This window comes from Phalacrocorax aristotelis, chromosome 3 (genome assembly GCF_949628215.1).
Source record: "Phalacrocorax aristotelis chromosome 3, bGulAri2.1, whole genome shotgun sequence".
NCBI lineage: Eukaryota > Metazoa > Chordata > Aves > Suliformes > Phalacrocoracidae > Phalacrocorax > Phalacrocorax aristotelis.
The window spans coordinates 112,562,102-112,586,401 of NC_134278.1; the positions used below are offsets into that span (position 1 = coordinate 112,562,102).

Here is a 24,300-nt window from a genome sequence, read left to right on the forward strand (position 1 = left end):
TGTGTTGGTATTTTGCAGGGGTTTCAGACAGATTGAGGACAACAAAAAGTATTAACGATGAATTCAACTGAATATAGAATAAAATCACTGTAAGAGTTCAGAGGCTTTTCAGGATATTCCACAGTATCACCACAGCTTACAGTCTTCAGATGCTGGGGTTTGTTTTTGTAGTAGGGGTCTGTTAGCCAAACCACTTGAATTAGCCTGTATTTTAAAGTACTGTGAGACTGTTTAACTTCCGGTGGAGCAGTCTGCAGACTGTGTCAGATGATAATTGTGACTTTTAAGGCTGTGACTGAAATACAGCCCTTCTGGTGCTGTGCTGCAGGGTGTGCTCAGGGAGCCTGTATCTGTGGCTGGCACATGGATGTGCCACATAGTGGCCTCACACCCCTGGCCCCAGACAGTGGGGGCATCCCTGGCTGAGGGTGGCGTGGAGCAAGGCAAATGCAGAGTAGTCTCAGGTGTTTGGGAAGGGCTGGCTCCCTTGTTTCTCTGCTGATTAAAGTAATGTGTGCCTGAGAGCCTGAGCCTGGCTGGGGGCATAAGGTCAGCTGGAGTTGCTTCAGCTTTACAGCAGTGAGGAGGAGACTGAGACCTACTCTTTTTCCTTACAGTTTTTGTACTGCAGACTAAGGTGATGCCCATGCCCTAGCAGCACTGCTCAGTGCCAAGGAATTTAAAAACCCAGTCCAAAATCAACCTACAGAATAGCTTTAAAAGTGTGGTGTTTTTGTTTGTGGTGTTTTTTGCTTGTTAACCTCCTAAACCCATCAGGAGGGCAGGACCCGGCTTTGCCCCTTGCACAGTACCCATCACTGTGTTGGTGAAAGGACAGGAGCCATGGCCCATCAACCCCATGCCCTGCTGCGTGGACACAGAGCACCCCTTGCCTGGGTGGGAGATGTTTGCAAAAGCAGAGGGCACTGGGCAATTGTGTTTTAGCCTGGAGCTGTTGGGCTGGGGAGGCACCGAAAGCTTCAGCCTCACTGCTGAGCACTGCCTGGGGCCCTGTGGGGTTTTTATCCCTGGCTTTTGGGGGCAGCTGATCCCTTCCTTTTTAATTCAGCCTGTGCTGTAAAAAGGGCCCTGCTGAAATCCCCCACTTGGTCGGTAACATGAGGCTGCTGCTGGTTTGCCTGAATGCATGTCTCCCTGCTCTCTGGTGGCCAGCAGCTGTGGGCCTCCTGCCCCTGCGGCCCCCTGGGCTGTCTGCCCCGTGCCACGCCGTGGGACAGAGGTGGGACTCGGTCAAGCAGAAGCCTGCAGCCGCAGCGTACTGCACAATAGCCACTTTGTGCAGTGCCCTGACCTCATCTGCCCACTGCGCTGCAGCTGCTCCCCTGCCCTGTGCCTTAACCCTCTGCAGGCTCTCCCTGCCTGAGCAGGGTGGGGCAGGGGGCAGGCTTTGTTTGGCAGCTGGCTGGTGGGGAAGGCTGCTCCTCCTGGCCCAAATCTGGCTCTGGGGGCTTGTAGGGAAGGAGGTCAGGCAGGCTCCTTGCTCTCAAATCTCTTCCCAGGACAGAGGAGCTGTGGGGCTGTGTTCCCCCAGCCATTCAGTACATGCACCAGGAGTGGTGTTGGGCTGGAGCTCACACATTGGTGTTGCTTCTGCACTGGTGTCTGCTTCACCTCCCTGTCACAAGAAGCATCCTGTTAAGGCCCCTTCCACTCTGCTTCATTGGGCCGCGGAGCTTCTTCACTTCCTTGCTGTCATTTTTTTCTCTTTATGGCCATCGCATCACTGGGCATGGTTTCTCCCTTCACGTCAGCCTTCTGCTATGATTTAGAGTCCAGTTTCTTCTCACATTGTAATGTTTCTTCATTTGGTTCTTTTTTTCTGAACAAACAAAACATCATAAGTCTCTTCAAGCTTGGTCTGCCTTGTTCCTGGAAAACTCTGGACAACTGGGAAACTGGCTGGTAGAGTTAACAGCATGGAAGGAAAATGAGTTTTGGAGCTGAGGAGACTTTTTCTTAAAACTACGTCTGCTTAAAGCTTTGTATCCTGTCAAGAGCTTTAAGATGTCAACAAGTGACAGATATGTCCATACTTTCAGTTAAAGTGCACCAGCCCTTCTGTCGAGAGTCCTCAGCAAAACTAATGGCAGGCAGACTTCTGACCTGCTTGATGGTCTTCTAAAAGTCTGGTCTCTGAGTCAATTTACCGCACAGTTACTGAATACAGAGCCTTAAAATTTTGTAATCTTTTTCACTGAACAACTGAAAATTCCTGCAAAATTCTTGAGTTGTAACAAGCTGATTGATATCAGCATGTAGCATTTGATGAAGTGTGCTGATTTATTGTAACTTAAATGATGAGTTGAACTGAGAGTTCCTGTGCTGTCTTGCATGAAATAGACTAAACTGATTTGAAAACAATGGTAGTGGTTAAACTGCAGCCAAATCTAGACAGGCCCTTAAGTTTAAAACTACAATTAGATAGTAAAATAAAATAAATAATATAATACTTTAAAAAAAACCACCAGTAGACAAAAGAGCTGTTGCTTTGTCCTGTGGAGGTAGTGAAAATGAAACCATTCTGAAAACAAATGTGCATATAAAAAGCAGATGTAAGATGAAAGTTGTTTGTTAATATACAAGCTGATATTTTGCATTGTGCACTGATTTAAGGGTTTGAACAAACTCTTAAATATTTGAAACTTAAGCTGTGATGCCTGCCTTTAAACTGTTCATTGCCAGAGTGTTAAATACTTATTTTTCCAACTGCATTAGTGGACATAAATTAATCTTTCTTGAGGACTTCACTATTCCTAGAATGACCCTCCATTAAGAATACCTATATTTTGTTTGTTAATATATATTACAATCGTCTGGACAATGCAGTTTGATTACAATAATTCTGGATACAGTAGCTTGTATGTATAAGCAAATACATATGTGTACCATTTACTGTCTGGGTTAGTTCAGAACTGTTCAAGCCTGTGTTAGAGGACTTGGAGCCAGTACTGTTTAGTCGGAGATGTCTCCTGAAGCAAGGCTGGACTAGAGAGCTGTGCTCTGAGAGAAGCAGGGGTGATGGTTCATCTCTGCTCTTAGTGTGGTATTTTAATGTGGCAGTGATGTGCAGCAAAGCTGCGTGTGCCAGTTCAGGGGTTCATTACTGCATGTCATTCAGTAAATATGTAACCCTTTAAGTGATCGTTTCTGATCATTTCTAGCCCCTGCAACTTTCTTGTGAATCCAGGTCCAGGATGGAGAGAATCACTGGATTATGTACAGGGAGTATTTGTATAACAGAAGGTGAAATTGGTGGGATGGTTCTTAGGCTGAACTAATTCTGCTCTTTCCTGGGAGTTTAACCTGGGAGTTTTAATGTTCCAATTCAGCCTTGTTTTTACAGTTAGACGTAACTCTTGTGCCTTCAAAAAGACTTTCCACATCTCCTTAGTCATGTCCTCCTAAGTAGAAGCCACAGTAGATCATAAGATAAAGTTTTCCTTTGTGCAAATAATAGTACTCCCAAGCTGTAGGTTTCAGCTCTGATGCCAACAGTTCTGTCAGAGACCAACAGGAGGGACTTTTTAATTGAAATAGGGAGGCTAAGCACAGATGCTGCCTCTTTTTCTTCTATTTCCTTTTCTGCAGGTGGAAGAGTCTCAGAAACCAAACCCTATGGCTAATTCTCAGCTCTGCTACTAATGTTCTCCATGACCTTTGGCAAATCTCTGCTCTTGTCATAGCTCCCAAAAAATAACTCAAGGAAATAAAACTGCACTTCCAGATTGGGCTAGTAGTTAGGAATAATCCTGGGGTTACTAAACTTAACATGTCACCTTTCTTATAGGCCACTCCCCCTGGCTTTAGGCTACTTTGAGTCTTGTAGCCAAATAAATGTTATTTCAGCTCTGTCTTGTATCTATGTAAATAGGAGTTAATGCGTTGCTGCATCTCGTGGCTGGCTTGTGACGTGGAGGTCTCCAGAGGGAGGATGAGGAGAGGCTGCTGTGGAAAGTCCCTGGCCGTTGCTAGGCAGCACTGCATTTTAGCTTCTCCGTATGAAAGTCTGCACTCAGGTTTGGCAAGGAGAAGGAAAACTGAGGGATGGAAAACCACACAAAGATGCTTGACTTATTTTTATTGTAAAGCATGGCTTAATTGTGCTGGGTGCAGAGAACCTGTGGTTGCAAGTGAGGTGGAAGCAATTTGATTAAATAGAAGGCCAGTTATCAAATGTTGTTCTATTTATGCATTCTCAGCTGCAGGATCATGTGGCTGGCTTGTTCTCTCGTTCCCTCCCTCTGTTTTGTTTCTTATGATGATCTTGGATCCTTGCAGTGAAGCTGGAAGAGTGCAGCACAAGTGGTCTTGCTGCACTTTCAGTCTAAGTGGAAGTAGGAAAACCCAGCAGTTCCAAAGAGCTTCCTCTTCTGAGGTTTGTACTTCAGTTTCACAGCCTGCAGATGAGGGGACATCATGTTTTCAGCTTACTAAGTCCACCAAGAGGCACATCAGGAATCACTATTAACTAAATAAAACTGTTTTGTAGAGCATCCTGCTCTTGCTGAACAATGCAACCTCTTTGAACCATAGCAATAGTTCAAATAGTGGTAAGGTCCTCATAAGATTAAAGCTTATCACAAGAGCATTGCTAAAAGCACCTCTGTGTTCTGCCAGAAGCGTAGGATTTGGGATACAGCTGAGCACTTGAATTCCTCTTGGTAGAGTCTGGCTGGTTGTCCATCCACCCACAAGCTAGTTTGAACTTTTCAGTCAGTCTTTGTTGTCTTCTTGTAATTGCTGTCTCTGTTGTTCCTCCCTATGTGCTTTAATAGAAGGCCAGGATGCGTAAACCTAAGGTCTTGCTGCCTCTATTAATTTGTAGTTGGGAAATAATGTCTTCTGTTGCACCCCAACAGAGTCATGGGAGATCTGTGGATGGGACCTTGCTAGGCATTGGACATGCTGGGCTGTACTGGAAGGTATTGTACTTGTTCCCTGGCTGACAGAGTTGTGTTTAAAGATACTTCTCCCGTTCAGCAGAGGATCCCATGGTGTTACAGCCTTGCTCTGTCTTTGGGTGTTCAGCCAAGTACCACTGTAAAGCTCAGCTTTATAGCAGCCTGGAGAAGCTGAGAGTCTCCCCCAAAGTCACGCAGATTGTAGTCAAATGGGATGCGGCAGGGTATGTTCCGCTGTGACAGCGCTCTTCCCTGAACGGATGGGGCTCAAAATCTGGAGTCCTGATTCTCACTTTCATTGCTCAACCCTACTTTGTCTAGCACATTTTAGCTCAAGCCACAAGCCCACTGATGGGATATCTAGCTTACCCTTCCTTACCCCCACCAGCCAACATTTCACAGCAGTCTAGAAGAAAAGCTAACGGAGAGACCAAAACTTTGCAAGACCTCACAACTTTGCCGTTCCATGCACCCCTGGGGTTTCTTAGTCTTTTTTACTGTGTGGTGGTGGTGGTCTCTTAAAGGCAGTAACCTCACAGTAAAAAGCAGCCTTACAATAACCGCCTTGCAGCCTGGCTGGGAACAGAGCCCCACGTTGTTTTATAGGAATTCCCGAAGAATTACTTGCTTAGTTGGACAGCACAGGCTCAGGTTGGTTCAGCTCAGCTGTTTCCTTTGTCTGCTTCTACCTTTGTGCAAAAACCTCTTGAGACCTTTTAGGCTCGAAACCTTGGTGCTGTGCTGACAAGCAGCCTGTGCTGCCAGGTCAGACCTGGGGGCAGAGGCATCAGGCATGGCTCCTGTGGAGTCCTTTTGAATAACAAAGGCAGCATTAGGATTCACCTGCAAAAAGATTAAGAGAAAAAGCTCAAAATCCTTGCAGCACCTCTCCTCTCCCCCGTGCATGCTTGGACAGTGAAATGGACCTTCCTCAGGCCTGGAACTACCCACGTACAAATTTCAAGACTTGCTGCAGTGCCCGTCTCTTTTCCAGGCATGTACGTGGGCTGTAAGTGTGCTGAGGGCTGGGTTTTAGGTCCAAGAGACTGGTGCACTTAGAAATGGTGGGTGGGTGGGCCTCCAACCCCCTCTCCAAGCTTTGGGCAGCTGTGTGGATTGGCACTGCAGAGACATGCTTGTGGGATGTGGAATGATAGAAGGTGATAGAGGAGTGGGACTTCTCCCCACCATGCCCCCAGCAGTACTTTCTACTGGAAAAATATATACTTTCACCTGAGCATTGTTTTCAGTTTGGGAGTTTTTTCTTCTGATGTTTTGGGGGCTGTTTATATACTTTAGGGGTTTTTTAAGCATTTTGAGTTTCCAAGGCTCCCTTAACCGTCTTGTTTTTATCTTCTGCTGGAAAAAAGTGGGAAAACTACAAACAAAAGAAGTAGAAAGGTCTTCACTATTTACTGTCCATATTGGTAAAAAGGTGGGATGTCTTTCCACAGGTCTTCTGTGTTAAGAATTTAATCTGAAAAACACTTCAGTTATTTTGTTAAAGCAGGGGGGAGTGTTTTCCCACACTTCACACAGTTTTCCAACTGGAAAAGGGTAGAAAACAGTAAGGAGACAGGAAAAGCTATTCTTTCAAGAGCTGATAGAGAAGTTTCTTCCTGACATGCTTCCACAACCAAGTTTTTCACTACGAAAAATGTAGTTGAAGTATTTTTTAACAGAAAAATTGTTCTCTCTTTAAGCCTTGTTTTGTCACTGAGTGGTTTTTTAAAATTTTTAGGGGAAAGAATGATTTTATTTACTTGCCAACTTTCAAAGTGCTGCCTCAGAACTGGGAGAGAGCTGCAACTTGCCTGTTTATTTCTGTAGTTACAGAGTAATCGCTGTTTTAAGTATATTGTTTGCTAAATTGTGCTGTTCATATGTTATGACAACTTTAATGGCTCTTACAGTATTTGACAAAGGGATTTAGGACTGTGGGCAGGTGCTTTTTACCTTGTTTTAACATTCTAAATAAATAAACTTATAAATGAAAATAACGGGTAAATAGTGGGAACATCCACATTTACATTAAATAGACTGGGTTTTTTTCATAAAAGAAAGATAAATTTACCTGCTTCAGGACAGAGTCTAACCACTCATTGACAGAAAATAGGAAGAAACAAACTGTTTTAGTCAGTTGTTTTCTCTTTCTCTGTGGAATTTCTTGTACTTTCTTTCGAAACCCATGATATCAGCCACTGCCAAAGGACTCTGTGCAGGTTAGGCGAGACAGTCTCAGATTAGGTTGGTTACTTGATGACTACCTCTGGTAATTCTTAGTCTTTCCTATCTCACTTAACTGTCTATCTTGTTTGCTAATTAAATGTTGATGAAAAGAGAATCCCTACAACCTCCCTCTCTCTGTTCCCTCATGCTACTGCTACTAATCCCTGGATTCTACTTCTCTTTCAGAAGATGCTGCTCAAGAAGAATTGTGGAGCGAAGACTAGAGTTATTAAAATTCGTGTAAGTTGCCCTTTTCTGGTGCTGTTCCTTCATCTTTCCACATATCTAAATGTGGTGATTCTCTTTGAATATCTACACCCAGAAGATTATTTCTGGAGGTTTCCTGTGGCTGCATAACAAGTTGCTAATCTGGAGTATAGACTGTAGTTGTAATTTAGGTTAGGTGCTGACGAGGCTAATAATACATCAGCTTTTCCATTTTGGAGACTATGGGTTCAAAGCTTCCTTGAACTGAAAGTTTACATCCCCTGCTATGAGCTCATGCAGTTGTGCATAGCTGTCCTACAGGCTGTCACTTGCATCCTTCTTGGCCAAGTGAAGTGCTGATCTGAGGTAACAAGTGGTGTTTGGCAGGGTTGAGAAGTACTGGTAGGTAGCTGCAGAAAATGAACTATACCTGCATGGTGCACTGACGTGTGTAGAACTGTATGGGATGTGGGACCGGATGATGGCAGAGGAGAACTAGATTGCTTGGATGGCTTTGCAGCTGGGACGACACTGCAGTGTCTGAGCGTCTCCTGTTCTCGAGCACACACAAGCCTAGCAGGGCTAGCTTTGCTCAACTCTCGGGCTTCTAGTTTGTGCTGCCCACACCTCTGAGGCTGTCGCTAGTACGCCATCCTGACTCTTGAGCAGCCTGTCTCCTTCGTAGGTACCTTAGCTTTCTTTCAGTCAGTGCTGTATGGTGCTCTGGGGGATGTGTGTGTGACCTTGCCCTTTGCAGCCAAAACAAGTGCCTCAGTCCACTGAGCCCCATATGATTATCCACATGCTTGCGATACAGAGGCAAAACCTAGTCAGGGTGAAGAAAACAGATGTCAAAAAACTACTATTTTCACTGCATGAATTATAGCCAATAGTGATGCCTTGTAAGAGGGATGTATGCCTGCCAGGATCCTTCAGGGTTTACACCTTGCCCAGCAGGAAATGGGACTGAAGCTTTTGTGTACCCAGAAGTGTGAATGTTTATGGGCATGCCGTTGGGTGATTTATCTGAAGGAGGGGGAGCAAGTACAGTTAGCTAGAACCTTATGCAGAGCTGGATGGTATTTCTCCCAACTCCTCGTATGCCTTCTGCCAGAGCACTTCAGTCCTGTCTTCCAGCAGCGCCACAATAACCTGATACTTCTGACTGCACAATTAATCCTGATCTGTTATGTATTTTGCTTGTGCTCCTGCCTGGATTGTTTTCAGTGGAGCTGTCTCCTCCTGTGCCCTGTGAGTTCTCCCCAGACTGTGCCTGTCCTTCAGACCTACCAACAGTCTAATCCTGCTACAATGTTTTAGTGTAACTTGTTTATCACCTTCCTTTATCCCTGCCCCATGTGCTTTGACTGTTTTGTGGTGGTTCCCCTCCCCAGGTGTCCCTGGACTACAACTATTTCCAGTGCTGCTTGGTGGCAGTCCCCTTGTCCCTGGGGTTTCAGTGACACCTTGGTGGGGTGGTTTCCCCTGACATCTTCCGCTCATTATTGTGCCTTACTCTTGTGCCCCTGGAGAATCCGAGGGGCAGAATTATCCCTTTACTCTCTACTGAGCCCTTGTCAGCTCACACTAAAATAAACAGCAGAAACTGAGGGCACGCCCTTCTGACAGATGGTACAGAATCCATGATTCTCTGGCCAGCCTTGCTGAGCTGGGACAGTGCATCTCTACTGGAGGTGCTCGTGTGGTTTCCATGACAATAGCATATGATACTTCAGAGTCTTTTGTTGGTCTATTGTGGAGACAGCTGTTAAGTACAGGAGCATTTTTACTTCCATTTTTCAGGTGATTGTGAGTGCCCACTTTTGTGTACTCAGCTTAGAAAGGATGCAGCAGGTCTCTGGCAGAATACCTTGCTGAGGTGCCTCAGCTGTGGAAGCAGCTGAGAGAAGTTGATACCTCTGAAGGATGATGCTGTGCTCTCATCATATAAAAGGAAACCTCAGTCTAGCCAGTAAGACATGCCTGGCACAGGCTTCCTTCCCAGCGTTGCCCAGCAGCAGGACAGGAGGTAACGGGTACAAGTTAAAATGCAGCAAACTCAGGTTGCCTGGAGAAACTGAAGTTTCCATCCACGGAAGTATTCAAAGCATGCCAGGACATGGCCTTGGTCAATGTGCTCTTGCTTGACCCTGCTCTGAGGGGGGTTGAGCTAGACTATCTGTAGAGGTGCCTGCCAACCTCAACCATTCTGTGATTTCTGGCTCTTGCCCAGCGCTTAGTAATGGAGTCAGAGCACACCAGGGACCTTAATTCACTTGGGAGCACTATTCTGAAGCCCTGCTGAATGTGACCTTTTACAAAGGATGATAGCAGGGGGCAAGGTGAGAGGCTTACCTCTCTGTTGCTGAGGGTCTGGTGGCACAGGTTCAGTGTTGGGACTTTGCCCTTGTCGTGTGGGTGGAAAAAATGAAGACAGATTTCTCGTAGCAAATGGGTTGATGAGGTGTTACAGGAGGAACCAGGGTACTGTCCGTGTGTCTGAACAGGAAACATCACCATGTGAACCAGTTTGCTTGAGTTGCTGTAGCCCTGAGAAGCCCTTATGCATAAGTGCTCCTGTTTCAGCATAGGTGAAAATCATGTAGTCTCCTTCTGAACTGAGGTGGGCAGTGGCATCCAGGCAGCATACAGCTGGATGGAGATGCTGTGAGTGAACTGATCTGAGGAGCAGGCAGGCTACCTAATGATTTATGCCAGGAGTTTGAAGCAAGGATCCCTGCTTTCTCCTACCACTTCTGCTGTTGAATAGCTTGAAGGAGGAAGGATTATACTTACTCTCTCCTGTGTGAGGATGATGATGGCAGTGACCTGCTAATAACATCAGTGAAGCATTTTCATCTTGTTCTTGCTGAGGACAATGTCTTATGTGGTTGTGAGATAATGCATGCTTTTAAAAATACTCTCCTCCTGACTGATATTTTGGTTGCATTGACATCTTGGGGCTTTGTCAGGATGCAAGGTGATGCGCTCTTATGCATCATCCCAGCTATGCTCTTACTCCTTCTGCTGGAAGTGTCTCCATGGGAAGGTGAGATGGAGGGGCAGTGCCTTTGCCCTCTGGCAATGAAACACAGCTTCAACCCTTGAAAGTGTTCATGGTCCTTGGGAGTCTTTATCAAGCAGGTGATCTAGGCTTGGTTTTGCTTTTCCACATGCTGTTTTAACATTAACGTGTCACCTTGTCACTGTTCACTCTGCTTTAGCTTCCTGCAGGCCAGCTCAAGTGGTGTTACAACCTTTCCACTTGCTCAGCAGTTCTTCTTAAGCAGGATAATGGGGCAGTGATGTGACAAGTCTAAGAACCTAGACAGATTAAGGTGGAGAGATTAATAAATTTCCCAAATGTGCAGCAGCTTTGTCGTGTTTGAAATGTTTTCAGGAATAGCAGCACTGAGAGGTCAGTGAAGAAAAAATATTTAAAAAAACCTCCCTTCTGTTATCCCCCCCAGTGGAGGATAACAGAACAGGAAAATTGGCTGCTGTGGGCAGGCGAGCAGAGGTAAACTGGAGGTGGCTGTGTGTATGAAGTATGGATCTGTATATAATAGATACATGTAATGTAGCGAATGTCAGTGCAAGGTGAGGGATAAATGTGGGCCTACATGGGTGTTACACAGTGAGGTGGGCAATGTGTATGTGCAGACCTGGTCACTGGTTCCCTGAAGTATCAGCCTGTGTGATGTCTATAGGCGGAAGCAAGGTGGTAGGTGTGAGTGAGAGGGGTGCATGCACCAGAGCATCCAGACCATGTTGTGTGGTACACTTGGGTGTTGTGTGGAGACACTTCTTTAGGGCTGGAAGGAGGATGACTGTATGAGCGTGTGCACGCAGGCTGTAGCTGCCTTTGCCCTGGACCAGGCTTGGTCAGCTGTAGCCAGCTCTGAATGTAGAGACCCATCTTCCAGAGTGTTTCTATAATACTGTAAGTCTTCAGTTCTCCAGAGTCTCTTGGAATGAGGGTAACAAGCCTGTCATCTAGTCCTGGTTCACAAACTCCTACATGCAGTCTCTGAATGGGATTAGTGGAGCTGGGTTTATCTCAGCAGTGGTAGGTGGGTAGAAGTAGGGGCTTGCTAGTTGTATCTTGAGCATTTGTTGGGGCAGGCAGAGAGGGAGTGAGGATTTCAAGGCCAATCTGATAACCTGGCTGATCAGAGACATGTTTTCTGCTATGTAAAAATAAAATAAGAATTTTAAATCGGAACATAAACCTCTTGTGCTGTTGCCTTGATCTTATCAATGTTGAGAACGCCTTCTGCTTGGACAGGGGCCAGATCCCTGGAATGACTTCCCTGTCTCTTATCTCTTGCATCTGCATCCTAAAAGGCCAGTACAGAAACATGCTAGGTTTTCTTCTCTTAAAACAAGGGACCTTTTCAGCTTGGAGCTGAGCAAGAGATATGCTGGCTTGAGACTTCCTGGCAGATGCCTGAGCTAGTCACAAATGCGAGGCATATTAGGCAACAGAGCACTATTGGTGCAAACCTCTGGTTCTGGCTGTACAGCCAGAAGTAAAAATTTCTAAAAAATAATCAGGGGACTCTGTGTATACATACATCTATATATATATGTACACACACATATATGTTGCCCCTTCCATCACAGACTCCCAAGGTACTTTGCAAGCATTGCTAAATATAGCATCCCAGAGGCAGATAAATATCACGATTGCAATTGCTGGTTTCTCAGTTTAACTCACTCTGAAGAGAATGTGACTTGCCTGAAGAGAGGCAGTGTGAGGAGAACTGAAATCTGGGCTTTGATCTTCAAATAGCATTCCTTGAGCTGTGTCCTTATTTGTACCATATCATGTAGTCTAAACAGCTCTGACATCTCAGGCAGCAGAGATCCCAAACTGCAGTCTGCTAAATTTGTCAAACCATCCTGCTTGTCTGTAGTATGTGACTGAGTGCCTAAACCTGAACCTGCCCTTAAGAAGCAACAAGAGAGACTCATCTCCCTGGCCAATTGTATCCTTGGGTTACTTGGTGGGCAGAGGAGATTTTAGCACTCCAGTTCCCTTGGTGGGCTCTTGCCTCCTGTTAATGGGCACATCTCTGCTGAGCAAAACACAGGACGTCCTCTGTTAAGTGAGAGCATGAATATCTGTTTGCTTACTGGGGAAACCATCTGCTCCCATGTTCCTCGCAACCTACCCACCAAGCTGCCTGCTGAAGGTGTCTGTACAGTGATAGCTGGTCCTGGAGAACCCTAGCTCTCAGTCTGAATAATTCTTGACAAAAGAGTTTGTCCAGAGTTTCATCAGTGTGGGGAGGGATACAGTGTAGCCAAATTGCTAATGCCTCTGTTAAAAACTATCCCAAATACCTGGCTCCAGACACTGTTTTATTTAGCATCGTTTTATTGGATTTCATGGCAAAGGCTAACCAGCCTTCAGCCTGTCCATAGCAGCCAGAAGAGGGACGGTCATGTCTTTCTCTTCTGCTTGCTTAAAGAAAATTTTTATTGTTGTCTGCTTTTCATAAATTCCTGCCACATATGCCCTTGCACCTGTTATATCATTTAAGTGCTTGCAGAATAGGTGTTGTGGAATAACCAAGAGCTCTGTAAACTCAGACAGCAGCATGAAAGTAGCGAGTGGCTGGTGAGTCAGGAGGCTGACATCCTATTTTCAGCGCTGTCCTTGTTTTGTGGTCTGATATGGGTTGTGGGTCTGGTCTAAGAATGGGGGGTTGGGAGGAGGAGGGATAGAAAGGAAGTTAGGACTTGAGGTGCAGCCCAGTGACCAGCTGCTCCTCGGACAGCCCTGTGTGTTGGTGGTGGCTGTGGCGGGTGGTACTGTGGTTCAAGGGGCTGGGAAGTGGCAAGGTATGTTCCACAGAGTAGGACAGATTTGGTGACTTTTGGGTCACACCTGGATGATGGAGCAGGGAGACAGAGGGGTGTAGGGGATGGCAGAGGGTCACAGCAGCTCTGCCACTGTTCTTTGGCAGAGCTTCAAGTCCAAGATGGCAGGTCAGGTACATCTCTCACCACTGCATCCAGGCCCACCTCAGTTGTTCCCTGGTCCCCTTTGTGTGGCTGTGGGAATGTGGCACCCATTCCCTCTTCGAGTCCCCAGAGCTGTGATCCTCTGTTCCCACACACCTCTCCCATAATACACCCACTTCCAGCACTTGGCTTCCACAGCTGGGGCGGTTTGTCCAGAGGCAAGCGCACTGCGTCAGCATGCGTTCGCAGCCTGCTCATGCCAGTGTAATTAATACTCACTTTGCAGTTTTAATTTGAGTTCCCTTTAAGTTGAAAGCAGCGTGCTCCTCTGTGCCAGCTTGCCTGGCTGGAGGGAATTGGGTTGCCCTGGCCTCTCACGCAAACTTGAAGCTGTACATGACCAAGTGTCCACCACGCGCCAGCTCTGTGAGAAGCATGGTATCTGGGGTTCCTTACCAAAGGGAGGAGAACTGTGAGGACTGCCAGCTGTGATCCATCTGGAGGCAGGGAGGATGTTCCTGCCGTGTGGGGAGGGCTCGAAAGGGGAGGGTGGGGAGGAAGGAGAGGACAAGGTAGTGTCATGTGTATACAGCCCAAAACTGCTGAGGACTGTACTAGGATGTAGATGGGAGATTTAGGGGCAGATTGTGCCTTGCCGGTGCCTGTGCTTGCTTGGAGCTCCTCTCGTGCCTGTTCCTCCTCCTGCTCAGGCAAACACAGACCCTGGGGTGTGTGCAGGAGCTGCTGCAGTTATGTGCAGGGAAGCACAGGCCGTTTTGTATCAGAGGGAGAGAAAGTGGGGATGAGATGCAGCTCACTAGTAGGGGGATGTGGGTTCATTTACTTTTAAGAGATGTGTGGCTTTCAGAGCATGATCTTCACTGGGACCCTGGAGCAGTGAGTTCCCCAAGTTGGCCAGGGAGCACTGACAACCTGTCCCTCTGAATGACCCACCTGTCCCTCTTTGTTGTGGAGCCTCCTTCCTTCAGATTGTTAGGCAGGCAAAATCAAAGCTTGCAGTCAGCTTTCTCAAAGATGTGAGAGAGAGGAGAAGAAAGGCTTATTACACTGGTGCCAGCAAGGACCCATGTCTGAAACAGGCCTATTTCTGCTTTTGGGCAAGTAACCAGCAAGCATCTGCTAGGCCTTTTGAAGTACCTTCCAAAAAAGTTCAGTGTTGTCTGTGTGGTGGCACTTCTCTAAGTCTGGTAGTTGCCATCTGACAGCTCTGTACACACATTTGCAAATGCTAGATTTTTTTTTAAATTTTTTTTTCTAAGAGGAACAGTGATGTGTTCATAAACCATTGAACTGGTCTTTGCAATTTGGTTGCACAGAAGGAAGTAGGTGTTAGGGAGCCTGACGTTGTCGGAGGAAGACAGGCCTTTCAGCCTGTTACGGAAGGTAATGGAGAACACAGAAAAACAGGGCAACTGTAAAGTCTTGTTCTTCCTTGTCAGAACAGTCTTTGGAGTTGATTTTTTTTTTTTCTTGGAAAAGAAGGGAAAGTAGTAGTCTTAAAATGAAGTTCTACCATGGTGTATTTTGTAGCTATCCCCTGAAACTAAACTGCATATGAACCTGCATATGAACTTTCAGGAGGGAAGGTGGTTTGCCTTTGAAAAGTTATTCTTTGAGCTGCTCCAGGTCTGTGACTGGAATAAATTGTCAGAGGCCCCACTGGAGTTAATGAAGCAGCAGTTAAATGTGAATTGCTGCTCCACTGGAGGAGCTGGTCCTGCTTGTCAGCGACTATTTCTTGAAAACTGCCTGAAGCAAGACTGTAATTGAAAGGAAATCACCTCTCATCAGAAGGTCGAAACACCTAGATGTTAATTAGTTCATCCTGGCTGCCTGACTGTGGTTTATGTATTTGTTGTGGTTCAGCCCCACTTGGCAACTAAACACCATGCAGCTGGAGAAACTGAGGCATAGATGATGGGAACTGGCTTGGTCAGGACTGTGTCCAGAATTACAGATATAGCTAGGAACAGGCCTGGGGGTCTCCTTCCCTTGCTCACAGCTGATGGTTCCACACATCAAAGTTGAAGTGCCAGGTGGTTAGAAACGGAACTGGTGACAAGGGTGAGAGGAACAAGGGCAAAGTGGAATTAAAAGCAGTGTACCTGTAACTGCTCCACCGTGGTATCAGACAGCCTTTACTGTCTCTGTGCCCTGCCTGAATATCAGTACTGCCTCTGGCTCTGTCCACCCCTGGGCAAGGCAGCTGTCTCATGAACAGGCAGCATTGGAGGCGGGAGTCCGTCTTTGCCAAGGTCCTTCTGGGAGTTTATTCCTTTCCACGCAGGGTAGTGGTGAGAATTGGATGTGACTTTATAACTTGCAATTGCATGGTGCCTTTCACCCCAAGGGGCTTTTAACAAGTGAGCCTACAGACTGCAAAGGGATCATTCACCCACCACTGAGAGGCATCTACCGCTGGAAGGCAGCATCCTTTCAATAGAGCTCGGCAGTGTTTCCCAGCCACTAGGGTAGGAAAGAAGGGACTCATGTGCTGGATTGGCCCTGAATAGTGGATGGGTTGGCAGAGTGCATAGGCTGATCTGATTTTGAGTCTCGCCAGGATAGTAGAGCTCTTAGGAAAGAGGACCAAAGAGTATTAAGCAGGGCTTAGTTTCGTATCACCCTTAGCACACCACTCCCTTCTAACACATTGTTGTGTTAAGTAAATTCATTTTCCCCCTTCCTGTGGGGATTGTCATTCCTACAGCTTGAAAGCATGCTTGGAGCTGTCCTTGCCTTTGCTTTGTCCAAAGAGAACAGTACTTCTGTGGAATCATGAGTTCAATATTAAGTTATTTCACAATCTGCATTTGGGATATTTTCCCAGACTTCATAGGGGTAAGAGATGAGTTTCTGGGAGGAGTGTGGGTTTGTATTAGTAGATTTATCCTTTACCTGTTTATCTTCTTCCTAGGTACTTTTTACTTGCTGAAATGTACAAATATGTTATAGTTGGATTTATGGAGCAGTTGCCCATTTTTATTTTCTGAGGGCTAATATGACTGAAATCCTGCATTTCTTCTGTGGTGTTTAATCTCAGTGGTTGTTTTTGAGGCACCTCGACCCAGTTGCCATCTGTACCGTTTTTAGGTGTGCTTCTTTGTTAATGTGTTTCAGATATGTTTCAAGCCTGGTTGCTTATTTACCACCTGTATTTAATGGTGACAGTGCAATTGGTGACCAGAGTACAGGTTTGCAAGAGTGTATATGAAAGCATGTGTAGATGAGGGAAGAAGTGTGTGGGTGCATGTTGACAAGCGTGTGTGACTGAGGCCGTCTGTGCATAGTTGCTTGAAACATGTATTAACACAAGCTAACTCTCTTACGAGTTCATCTAAATCAAATGAGGTGTGCAATGAGGCAGCATGGGTGCCTGGAGGTACTGAAACTACCTTGTGCTCTGGGCACTTGTATGAGGAAGCGATGACCTGTGTTCCCTTGGACTGTCCCTTGGGTGCTGGTGGAGTTTGGGCCCTGCTTGGTTTGAGATACAACATGAGTGGACAAGATTTGTATGAATGGGAACAGCTCTCCTTGTGATTTCCAAGTCAGGATGAGGTCAGGAGACATGGACAAGTGACCAGGGAAGGGCGTATTTGCTGAGGAGAATCTGAGGCATGTGAGTGCAGGTGAGCATGGGTGTGTGACAGAGTGTGCATCCGAGTGTGTGCCCTCCTGCCTGCAGCCGAGTGCTTGTATCTCAGGCCGTTCTCCAGCTGTGTAAATACATTGCTTAATAAATTGAGGGCTGTAGTTAATGATTGCCATTAGCGCAGGGCCCATATTAGGCTCCATTTTGTGTGAGTTACCCAGCTGCCCAAATGCCATTAGAGTGAACACACTGGCCTTTAATGTCAAGCATGGATTGTTTGTGTTCTGAGGAGGCTCTGCAGGAGCTGGCCTGGGGTTGCTCAGCAGGGACTGTCAGGAAGGTTTGTGGCAAGTTTTCTGGGGCCCTGCTGTAGTAGCAGCAACTCTAACAGCCTTCTGTAGTCAAAGTGATGTCCCGGGCATGCTGGGTGCCCACGGGGAAGGGCAGGCTGGCTAGGACACTTGCCCAGACTACAGGGAGGCAGCTGGCCCAAGCAATAGGATGGGAAGAACGTGTTCCCCTCCCTGGCAGCCGGCCCTATCTGTCTTCTTTCTGGGAACACATCTACAGAGCTTTGCCTTGTTCTACTCATCAGAGCCAGACAACCACATGCTGTGATCCCAAATGGTGTTGTGGACTAAGCCAGATCAGGCCTGGTCATCCCTAAAGCAGAATATGAGCTCCAAAGAAAACATGCTTTTCTGCAGGAAGAGAGTGGAGTGCTTTGGTGCTGGTGCTCTTTCTTTCCTCCAGCGGGGTCCCTGGCAGAGATGCTGCCCTGTCAATCATGGAGTAGGTGCAAGACAGACCTATAGTGCTCAGGGTGATAAATGACTGCAGATTGGTCAGGGTGTTGCTGTGAATGAGGGCAGTTGCATTACTTCCTCTCCTGTTTCTGCCTACTGTCGGACACAGGACCCTTCTCACCCTGCCCTCGCCTGCTGTTGTGGTGGCTGTGCTACTGAAAGCCAGCCATCATCTTGTGGCCGCTTGAGAGGTGTTATGATGAAGAGGCAGACTGGGTGTGGTTTGAGCCTTATGTGCAGCTGCCCGACCACCCATGAATCTCTATCTTCCTGTGTCTCCTCACATCCCTGTCTTTCGCCTCAGCCCTTGTTCTGTGTCCATCTCCCTTGTGGTGCCCTGGGAGGGCACTCTGCCCTGCACATTGGACCCAGAAGAAAGCCCAGAGAGAAACCCCGGGGTCCCTTCCTACCCAATGCCTGGTGAGTTTTGTGGATGACTTTGGTCTGTCCTCTGGACCCATCTTTCCACAGCCTTTTTTCCATCTGCTGTCAGCCAGAAGAGAACTGATTCAGCTGCCTTCCCTAATCCTGTCTGGCATTTCAAAATGGAGGGGACTGCCAGGTTCTTTGTTCCTGCTCCCTCTTGGCACTGGCAGGGGACCTCTTCTACTCTGGAGAAGGACAAATGTGCTGATTTATTCTGCCCCTTAGATTTGAATAGGGGTTGCTATGTTACCCTGCAGCTCCGAGGCTTGCCAGAGCACACACCATATATAACCCCACAGCAGGTGGCTATTGAGTAAAGGCGCTGAAATCTGCCTCTCTTGCTTCTTATGCTGCTGGCCAAGGTGTCAGGGGGATGTAGCAGGGCATGATTTGCTGGCTGAAACTCCAGGTACAGCTGATGCCAAGCACCATGTTGGCATTTTCCATTTTCAAGTGCCCATCTTAATTTGCAGAGGAGGTACAACTAGGCAGGAACATGCTGCCCATGCTGGCTTTTAAAGAGGCCCTTTCTGACATGAAGGCTGCCCCATGGGTCCAAGCTGTGACTGACATCCTGGAGGTTGAGGCTTCCAGATCCTGCTGCAATGACTGTAGCACCCAGGGCCTGGCTTGGACACTTCCATAGTGCTTTCTAATTTGATGTGACTATTTGTATAAGCCTGGCCATTTGAGCAGCTTTTTAAGAAGAGTTGCATGTGCTTGTCCTGTGGAGACAAGTTAAAACCCAGCCAGTATAGAGGTAGGTAGCATCAAAACATCAGCATGCCATGCTCGTGTGTGGTTGCACACAGTCTGTCTGACAGACTTCACTTTGAAGTGCTGAAATGAACCTCTGTCATAGAGGAGACAGCAGAGTTGGTAATTGTTCCTAAAAATCCTAATTCTTTGAAGAACAGTCCCTTAGTGCAGACTGAGCAAGGGAAACCATGGGTCTTGGTAGGAAAGGCCTAGGAGGGGCAGCAGGGAGGCACATAACACCAGAGCCCAGGCCAGATGTCTTCTCACTGGGCTCTTTCCAACCTCCATGAAAACAATGGTAAAGCCCTTCCCAGCAGTGAAGGGAGTGAGGTGAGGGGGGGTGACATCTGCATGAGTTTCTGAGCTGTTGAACTCTCTAGCATGTGGTACTTGGTAGCTCATACCTCTCCCTATGGAATGAACTCTGCAGGAGCATGATCAAATACTCTGCTGGCCCGTAGAGCAGTGAGACCTCCTTTCCTGGCCAAAGAGTGTCTATGGAGCAGCTGCCGCACTGGTGCTTCTGCTTGCTTAAGGAAAGAAACAAAGCAAAGTTCCTGAGAGGTGAATGGAAAACACTTCCTATTTAACCGAGTGGAATAATTTCTTTGGCACTGGAATTCCTCTGGGTTCCACTGGTCCCAGCACAGCCTAGTGGAGAAGAGCATTTCTGTCCTGTCACACAGTGCATGGAGTGCACAGGTATTTATGGCCTCTTTACTCTGAATCTGCTCTGACCATGCTCTGAACATTGGGAGCATAAAGGGGCGAGAATAGTCTTTGGTGGCTGTGGTACAAACTAGGCTGTAAGGCCTTCAGATGGGATCCTTTGCTCCAAGCATCTCCCAGCCATTCCTCATTGAACTGTGGAGCCTGGAGCAAAAACTCAGGAGAGTTTCAGTGTGTCTGGAGCTTTATAGATTAAGAAAGGGTGATTTATAAATCCTTACTGGAGAGCTGTTGAAAAACAGGACTGAAGTATGAGTCTTCAGGGGTGACCTGGTTTACCTCCCTGCTCTAAAAGTGTAGTTGATCCTCCTTCAAGGCCAAATGAATCTGAATTTAGCTTTTCCATGTGATACCTTCTGGCAGCAATGCTGTTCTGACTCTGGGACTCTGTGTCATGGATATCCTGTTTCACTTAGTGGCTACAGGTGCCATGGGTCCTGGTCATGTGGACCCCAGGGACCTCAGTCTTGGGGAGTGTGGGAGGAGCACATGCATTTCTCTTGAGGGGTAGGAGCAGGGGAGCAAGCAATGCGCTTCACTGCCTATGTTAGTGCCATTTGCTGCAAGTACATGCATGACCACCCATTCAAGGAGGTGTAATTGTACCAGGCAGGGATGTGACAAAGCACTTGAGGCAAGAACTTCACTGTTGGCAGCTTGTATGACGCTGACTTCATCCTTCTTTTTATTCCCCTGCAGAGCATCAATGGAGGCCGCCCACCACCCCACTTTGTGTATGATCCATCCACCTTTGCCTTCCGTTCCCTCAGCACCTTGAAGCCGCTGAGCCCGATAGCTCCAGTGGAAGAACCGTCATGTGCCTACTGAAGGAGTTTCTCCAGAAACCTCAGGAAATATCAACCAACCACCTGACTGGCAGGGAGAAGGGGAGGTGGCAATGCTCAAGGGGATGGGTGGGGGAAGAAGGGGACAATGACAATGCAGTACAGCCTTTCTGGCAGTAGGAAACGTACAGCTTTGCAGCAGTACCTGTTTTCATACAAATGCCATATCTGAATAGTGGAAAAAGGAGAGATTTTTGTCTTTCAGGGCAAAACAAACAAGTCAGGTCCACAAACTGCAAGGGCAGCCACCAAGGCAGTATTAAACACAGGGATGGCGGTAGCTGAAGATATCCCTGAAGGGTTCAGGGGCTAGTAAGGCCTACATGGCAGCCAGGATAAGTGAACAGGGTGTGAAACAAAGTCCAGTCAGTTTCCCAAGGCTACCTAGGTCTACAATGCTTTGCTATAGACCTACCTGACCCATATTCCACTCAGAAGTGAGCTCAGGATTGGAGACAGAGGCTATACAGGGCTGCCTGCAAAGCAAGAAGGTCCCTCTCTGACACTGTTAAAATTGCATTCACTTCAAGCTCTCTTGAGTGGAAGACCCTAGGAGAGGGAGTTGGGAGGCCGTAACTGGCAAATCTAGCTGCATGTGCTAGCTGGTCTGCCCACAACTCAGTGATATCTAAAGTGGGGTTGAAAAGGGTTGTAGATCAGGGGTTAGAATAAAATTCTAAATCAGAGTGTCTGTGTTCAGCTGTCCAAGGAAACACAGTGCCCACCCTCAGTCCTCTCAGCATCATCAGAGAGAATACCTTGGAGTGGGGTGTGACACTGTGCTGTTGGGTTTTCTCTCTGCTGAGGCTGTGTTCTGGGATACGCAGCATATCTCCACAGCATTGTCCCAGTACCCTGCTGCCCTAATGTGATGCTGAAGGTAACTGGCATCACCAAACTCAACCAAATCTAATGTCTTCAGCAGCTTTCCTCTCCCCTGTTATGCTGGCCATTAAATTCTTGTAGATCCCCTTGTACCAGTGGAACAAGTATTCCCAGATGTAGCATGGAGTGGGAGAAAGAGGTCTCTGTTTTGTTTCTTCCACCAACAGGAGGGGAGTTTGGGTGAAACTGTGGGGCATTTTTCCATAGACAGTCTTTAAGACAGTTAGGACCATGCTAGGCCTTGCTACCACTGGAGTTTGACTGGGATCTGGCTTTGAAGTATGTGTGTGCGTGTTGTGCTACAATGCAACAGCTAATGGGACAAGCTCTCACCTCTCTTGGTGAGGAAGAGGAGCAAGGCATTTCCCCTTGCTGCACCCGGTGGAGAGAATAACCTCTTTGTCTTGGTGCTCCCTGCCTTGAACCTGTAGCTGGCTGGGTGCAAGGGGGAGCAAGTAGTTAATGTCTTGTCTGGATCAAGAGGAGCAACTGTGAGTAACATAAAATAATTTTTGTTTTTAAATCTGCTCCAGTGTGCAGGTCTTTGATGCCACTCTTTGGATGAGACCAAGGGTTAGTCCAGTTGCCAGTAGGAGGCCACACAGTGAACCAGTGTTCACTGGTGCTTTCTGGACCCTTCACTGGGACCCTTGGGAAAACCCCAAAGGCTCTCTACACCTTGGGACCTGCATCCCCCACCCCGCTCTCCTCCTTCCCCAACCTTTTCTCACACAGGCAGGCACAGCAGCTGGGCAAGGTGGTGAGGGGACATCTGTCCTGATGCTGCCCCAGTTCTGCCTGTTCTTTGGCTCCAGACAGTCACAGCTGCACCAGCACTGCCTCCAAGGGATTGCTTGGGTTTGCTGGTGAGGTGCCTCTGGCACAGCATTGTGGTTCCCTGAAAGTCCCCTCTTCCAACAGAGACCAAATCCTCTGTTGATTCCTCCCGCCCCTGTAGAGACTCCACTTAATCTTGTCTCAATGGTACACACCTCATCTTTTTTAAATGCTACCAGATCAAGCTGACCAGTGCAGGATGGGAAGCATTACCCCTTCAGACCAAACCCATGTGCTCAGGAGAAGGGACAGCCATAGCCTGGTACCTGTCTGAAGAGGCCCATTTCCTGTGCAGATGGCTGGGGTAGCTGCCCCCACATGGCCCCACACCCCCAGGCTTTGCTCAGCGAGAGCTGCTGAGGTGCTTGGCCCCAGACATGTTTCTGCCAGCCTGCGGGTACAGCAGGCTCCCTTCCCCTGGGTGGGAGCAGGGAACAGGGATGTCCTGCCAATATCGTTGCCTTTTAGTACTTTTGTAACTTTTCTCTCTTTTCTTTTTCAATCAGAAGGAAAAATAAAAAAAAACAACAATGAAAAAGTGTAACAGCTGCTCTGTTCACACCTCTGATGCGTCTCGCGCATTTGTCAGCTTCTGGGTATTTGTGGGCAGGGGCATAGGAAGGGATGGAGCAGAGTGAGATCTGACACAACGCTGCCAGGCCCAAGCACTCCCAATTCTCAAGCCATGTCTGCAAGAGAATGAATTTGAAAACAAACTAGCAAGGGCTTTTTCTGAAATGAATGCCAGGTTCTTTGCATATAAGAGGAGCTTCCTCTGCAGCTGCTCCTTTTGAGGCTAGGTCTGATATGCTATATTGGTGCTCACTGGTGTTCCCCATCACCAAGAAGGTGCTTTAGCTTTTGAGTGACCTGCCTCTTGCTTGGGGGTTGAACATGTCCTGGCTGGAGGTCTCCATCCCCCAAAACAGAAGGGTGGGTGACCACACAGCTGGTCTTTGGCTCATAATTTTAGCCTCAGTAAGTCTTACACATCTATCCCAAGTTTTTCAGCAACCCTTTTACTTACATCCAGAGCACTCATGCTTGACTCTCCTCAGTAGTGTAATGTTAGATCACTCCATTCTCTGGATCTTGCTCTAAAAGCCCCATCTCAGGGACTTGTACTGTATGTTCCACACCCCTTGCTATCTCCTTGAGCTAATTCTTGTCTATCCCCCACTATCCTAGCTCTGTATCTTAACCACCACCTCATAAGGCTACCTGTTGCCCCTTTTCCAAGGCCCCCTGAGAGATACCAGCTTAAATTCCCTTAACAGCCCTACTTAGACCCATTCCCAGGAGGCCATTTCTGCTCTCCCTTCCAAGCTCTGAATCTCCTCTAGGCTTCCTGCCATCTCTTATCTTGAAATCCTTCCCTCTCTGTCAGCTACAGCTCATTGTTAATTGGCCTTGGCCTGTTTTCCAGGGGTTGTAAGGTGGACTTGCTGGCTCCCCCAAGCCCTTTGCTCTTGTACCTCCTGTACAGAGTTGCCTTTCTTTATGCTATTTCTTCCAGAACAGACTGGTGGTTTGGCTCACCCACCTTTGGGGCCCTATATGCTGTTCAAAACCACAGTGGCTCCTATGGCTCTGCAAGCCCTGATCATCTGTAGGCTTCTGCCAGGGCAGGCTTGTTTATAAGTACGTAAATGCATAGGGAGAAACGTGCTGTCCCTGTATCAGCCAGGCTGTAGGTACAGACACCTGTCACGCTGAAGCTGGAGTACAGCAGGCCGAACAGCAGAAAGCTGGCATCAAGCTTTGCAGCATGCAGTCAGCTAATCGGCCAGGGCAAGCTGGGGCATAGAGCTGCTTCTGCTGCCCCCAGGGCTGCAGTCTGGGCCCCTGGCATGTGTTTGGGTTAAGTTCAATTGTGCCCACCCCTCACCTCTCCCTGCAAGCTGGGCCTCCGAGTTAGCAACAAAACAGCGTGGCTTTTGTGGTTAAATTTGATGATAAGCCTTGATACGGCAACAACTCTGAAGCTAAAAGAAAACAGATTAGTGGTATTTGCGAAGCTCTTATGGGGTACTCTCCAGGTGTAGTTAGCAGTGCAGCTGACAAAG

General features: G+C 47.4%; 1 protein-coding gene across 3 annotated transcripts in view; it reads left to right on the plus strand.

The window, feature by feature from the left end:
* LOC142055321 (uncharacterized) overlaps positions 1-22,810 on the plus strand; it is a 60,689-nt gene extending 37,879 nt beyond the window's left edge. Inside the window, exons 4-5 of one of the 3 annotated variants that reach the window (XM_075089121.1) lie at positions 7,338-7,391; positions 20,367-22,810. In XM_075089121.1, the coding sequence (XP_074945222.1) occupies positions 7,338-7,391; positions 20,367-20,495 (183 nt within the window). In that variant the 3' untranslated portion in view covers positions 20,496-22,810. The remainder of the gene's footprint in view (positions 1-7,337; positions 7,392-20,366) is intronic. The other 2 variants (XM_075089119.1, XM_075089122.1) reach the window with 2 other exon arrangements.
* Positions 22,811-24,300: the final 1,490 nt, after the last annotated feature.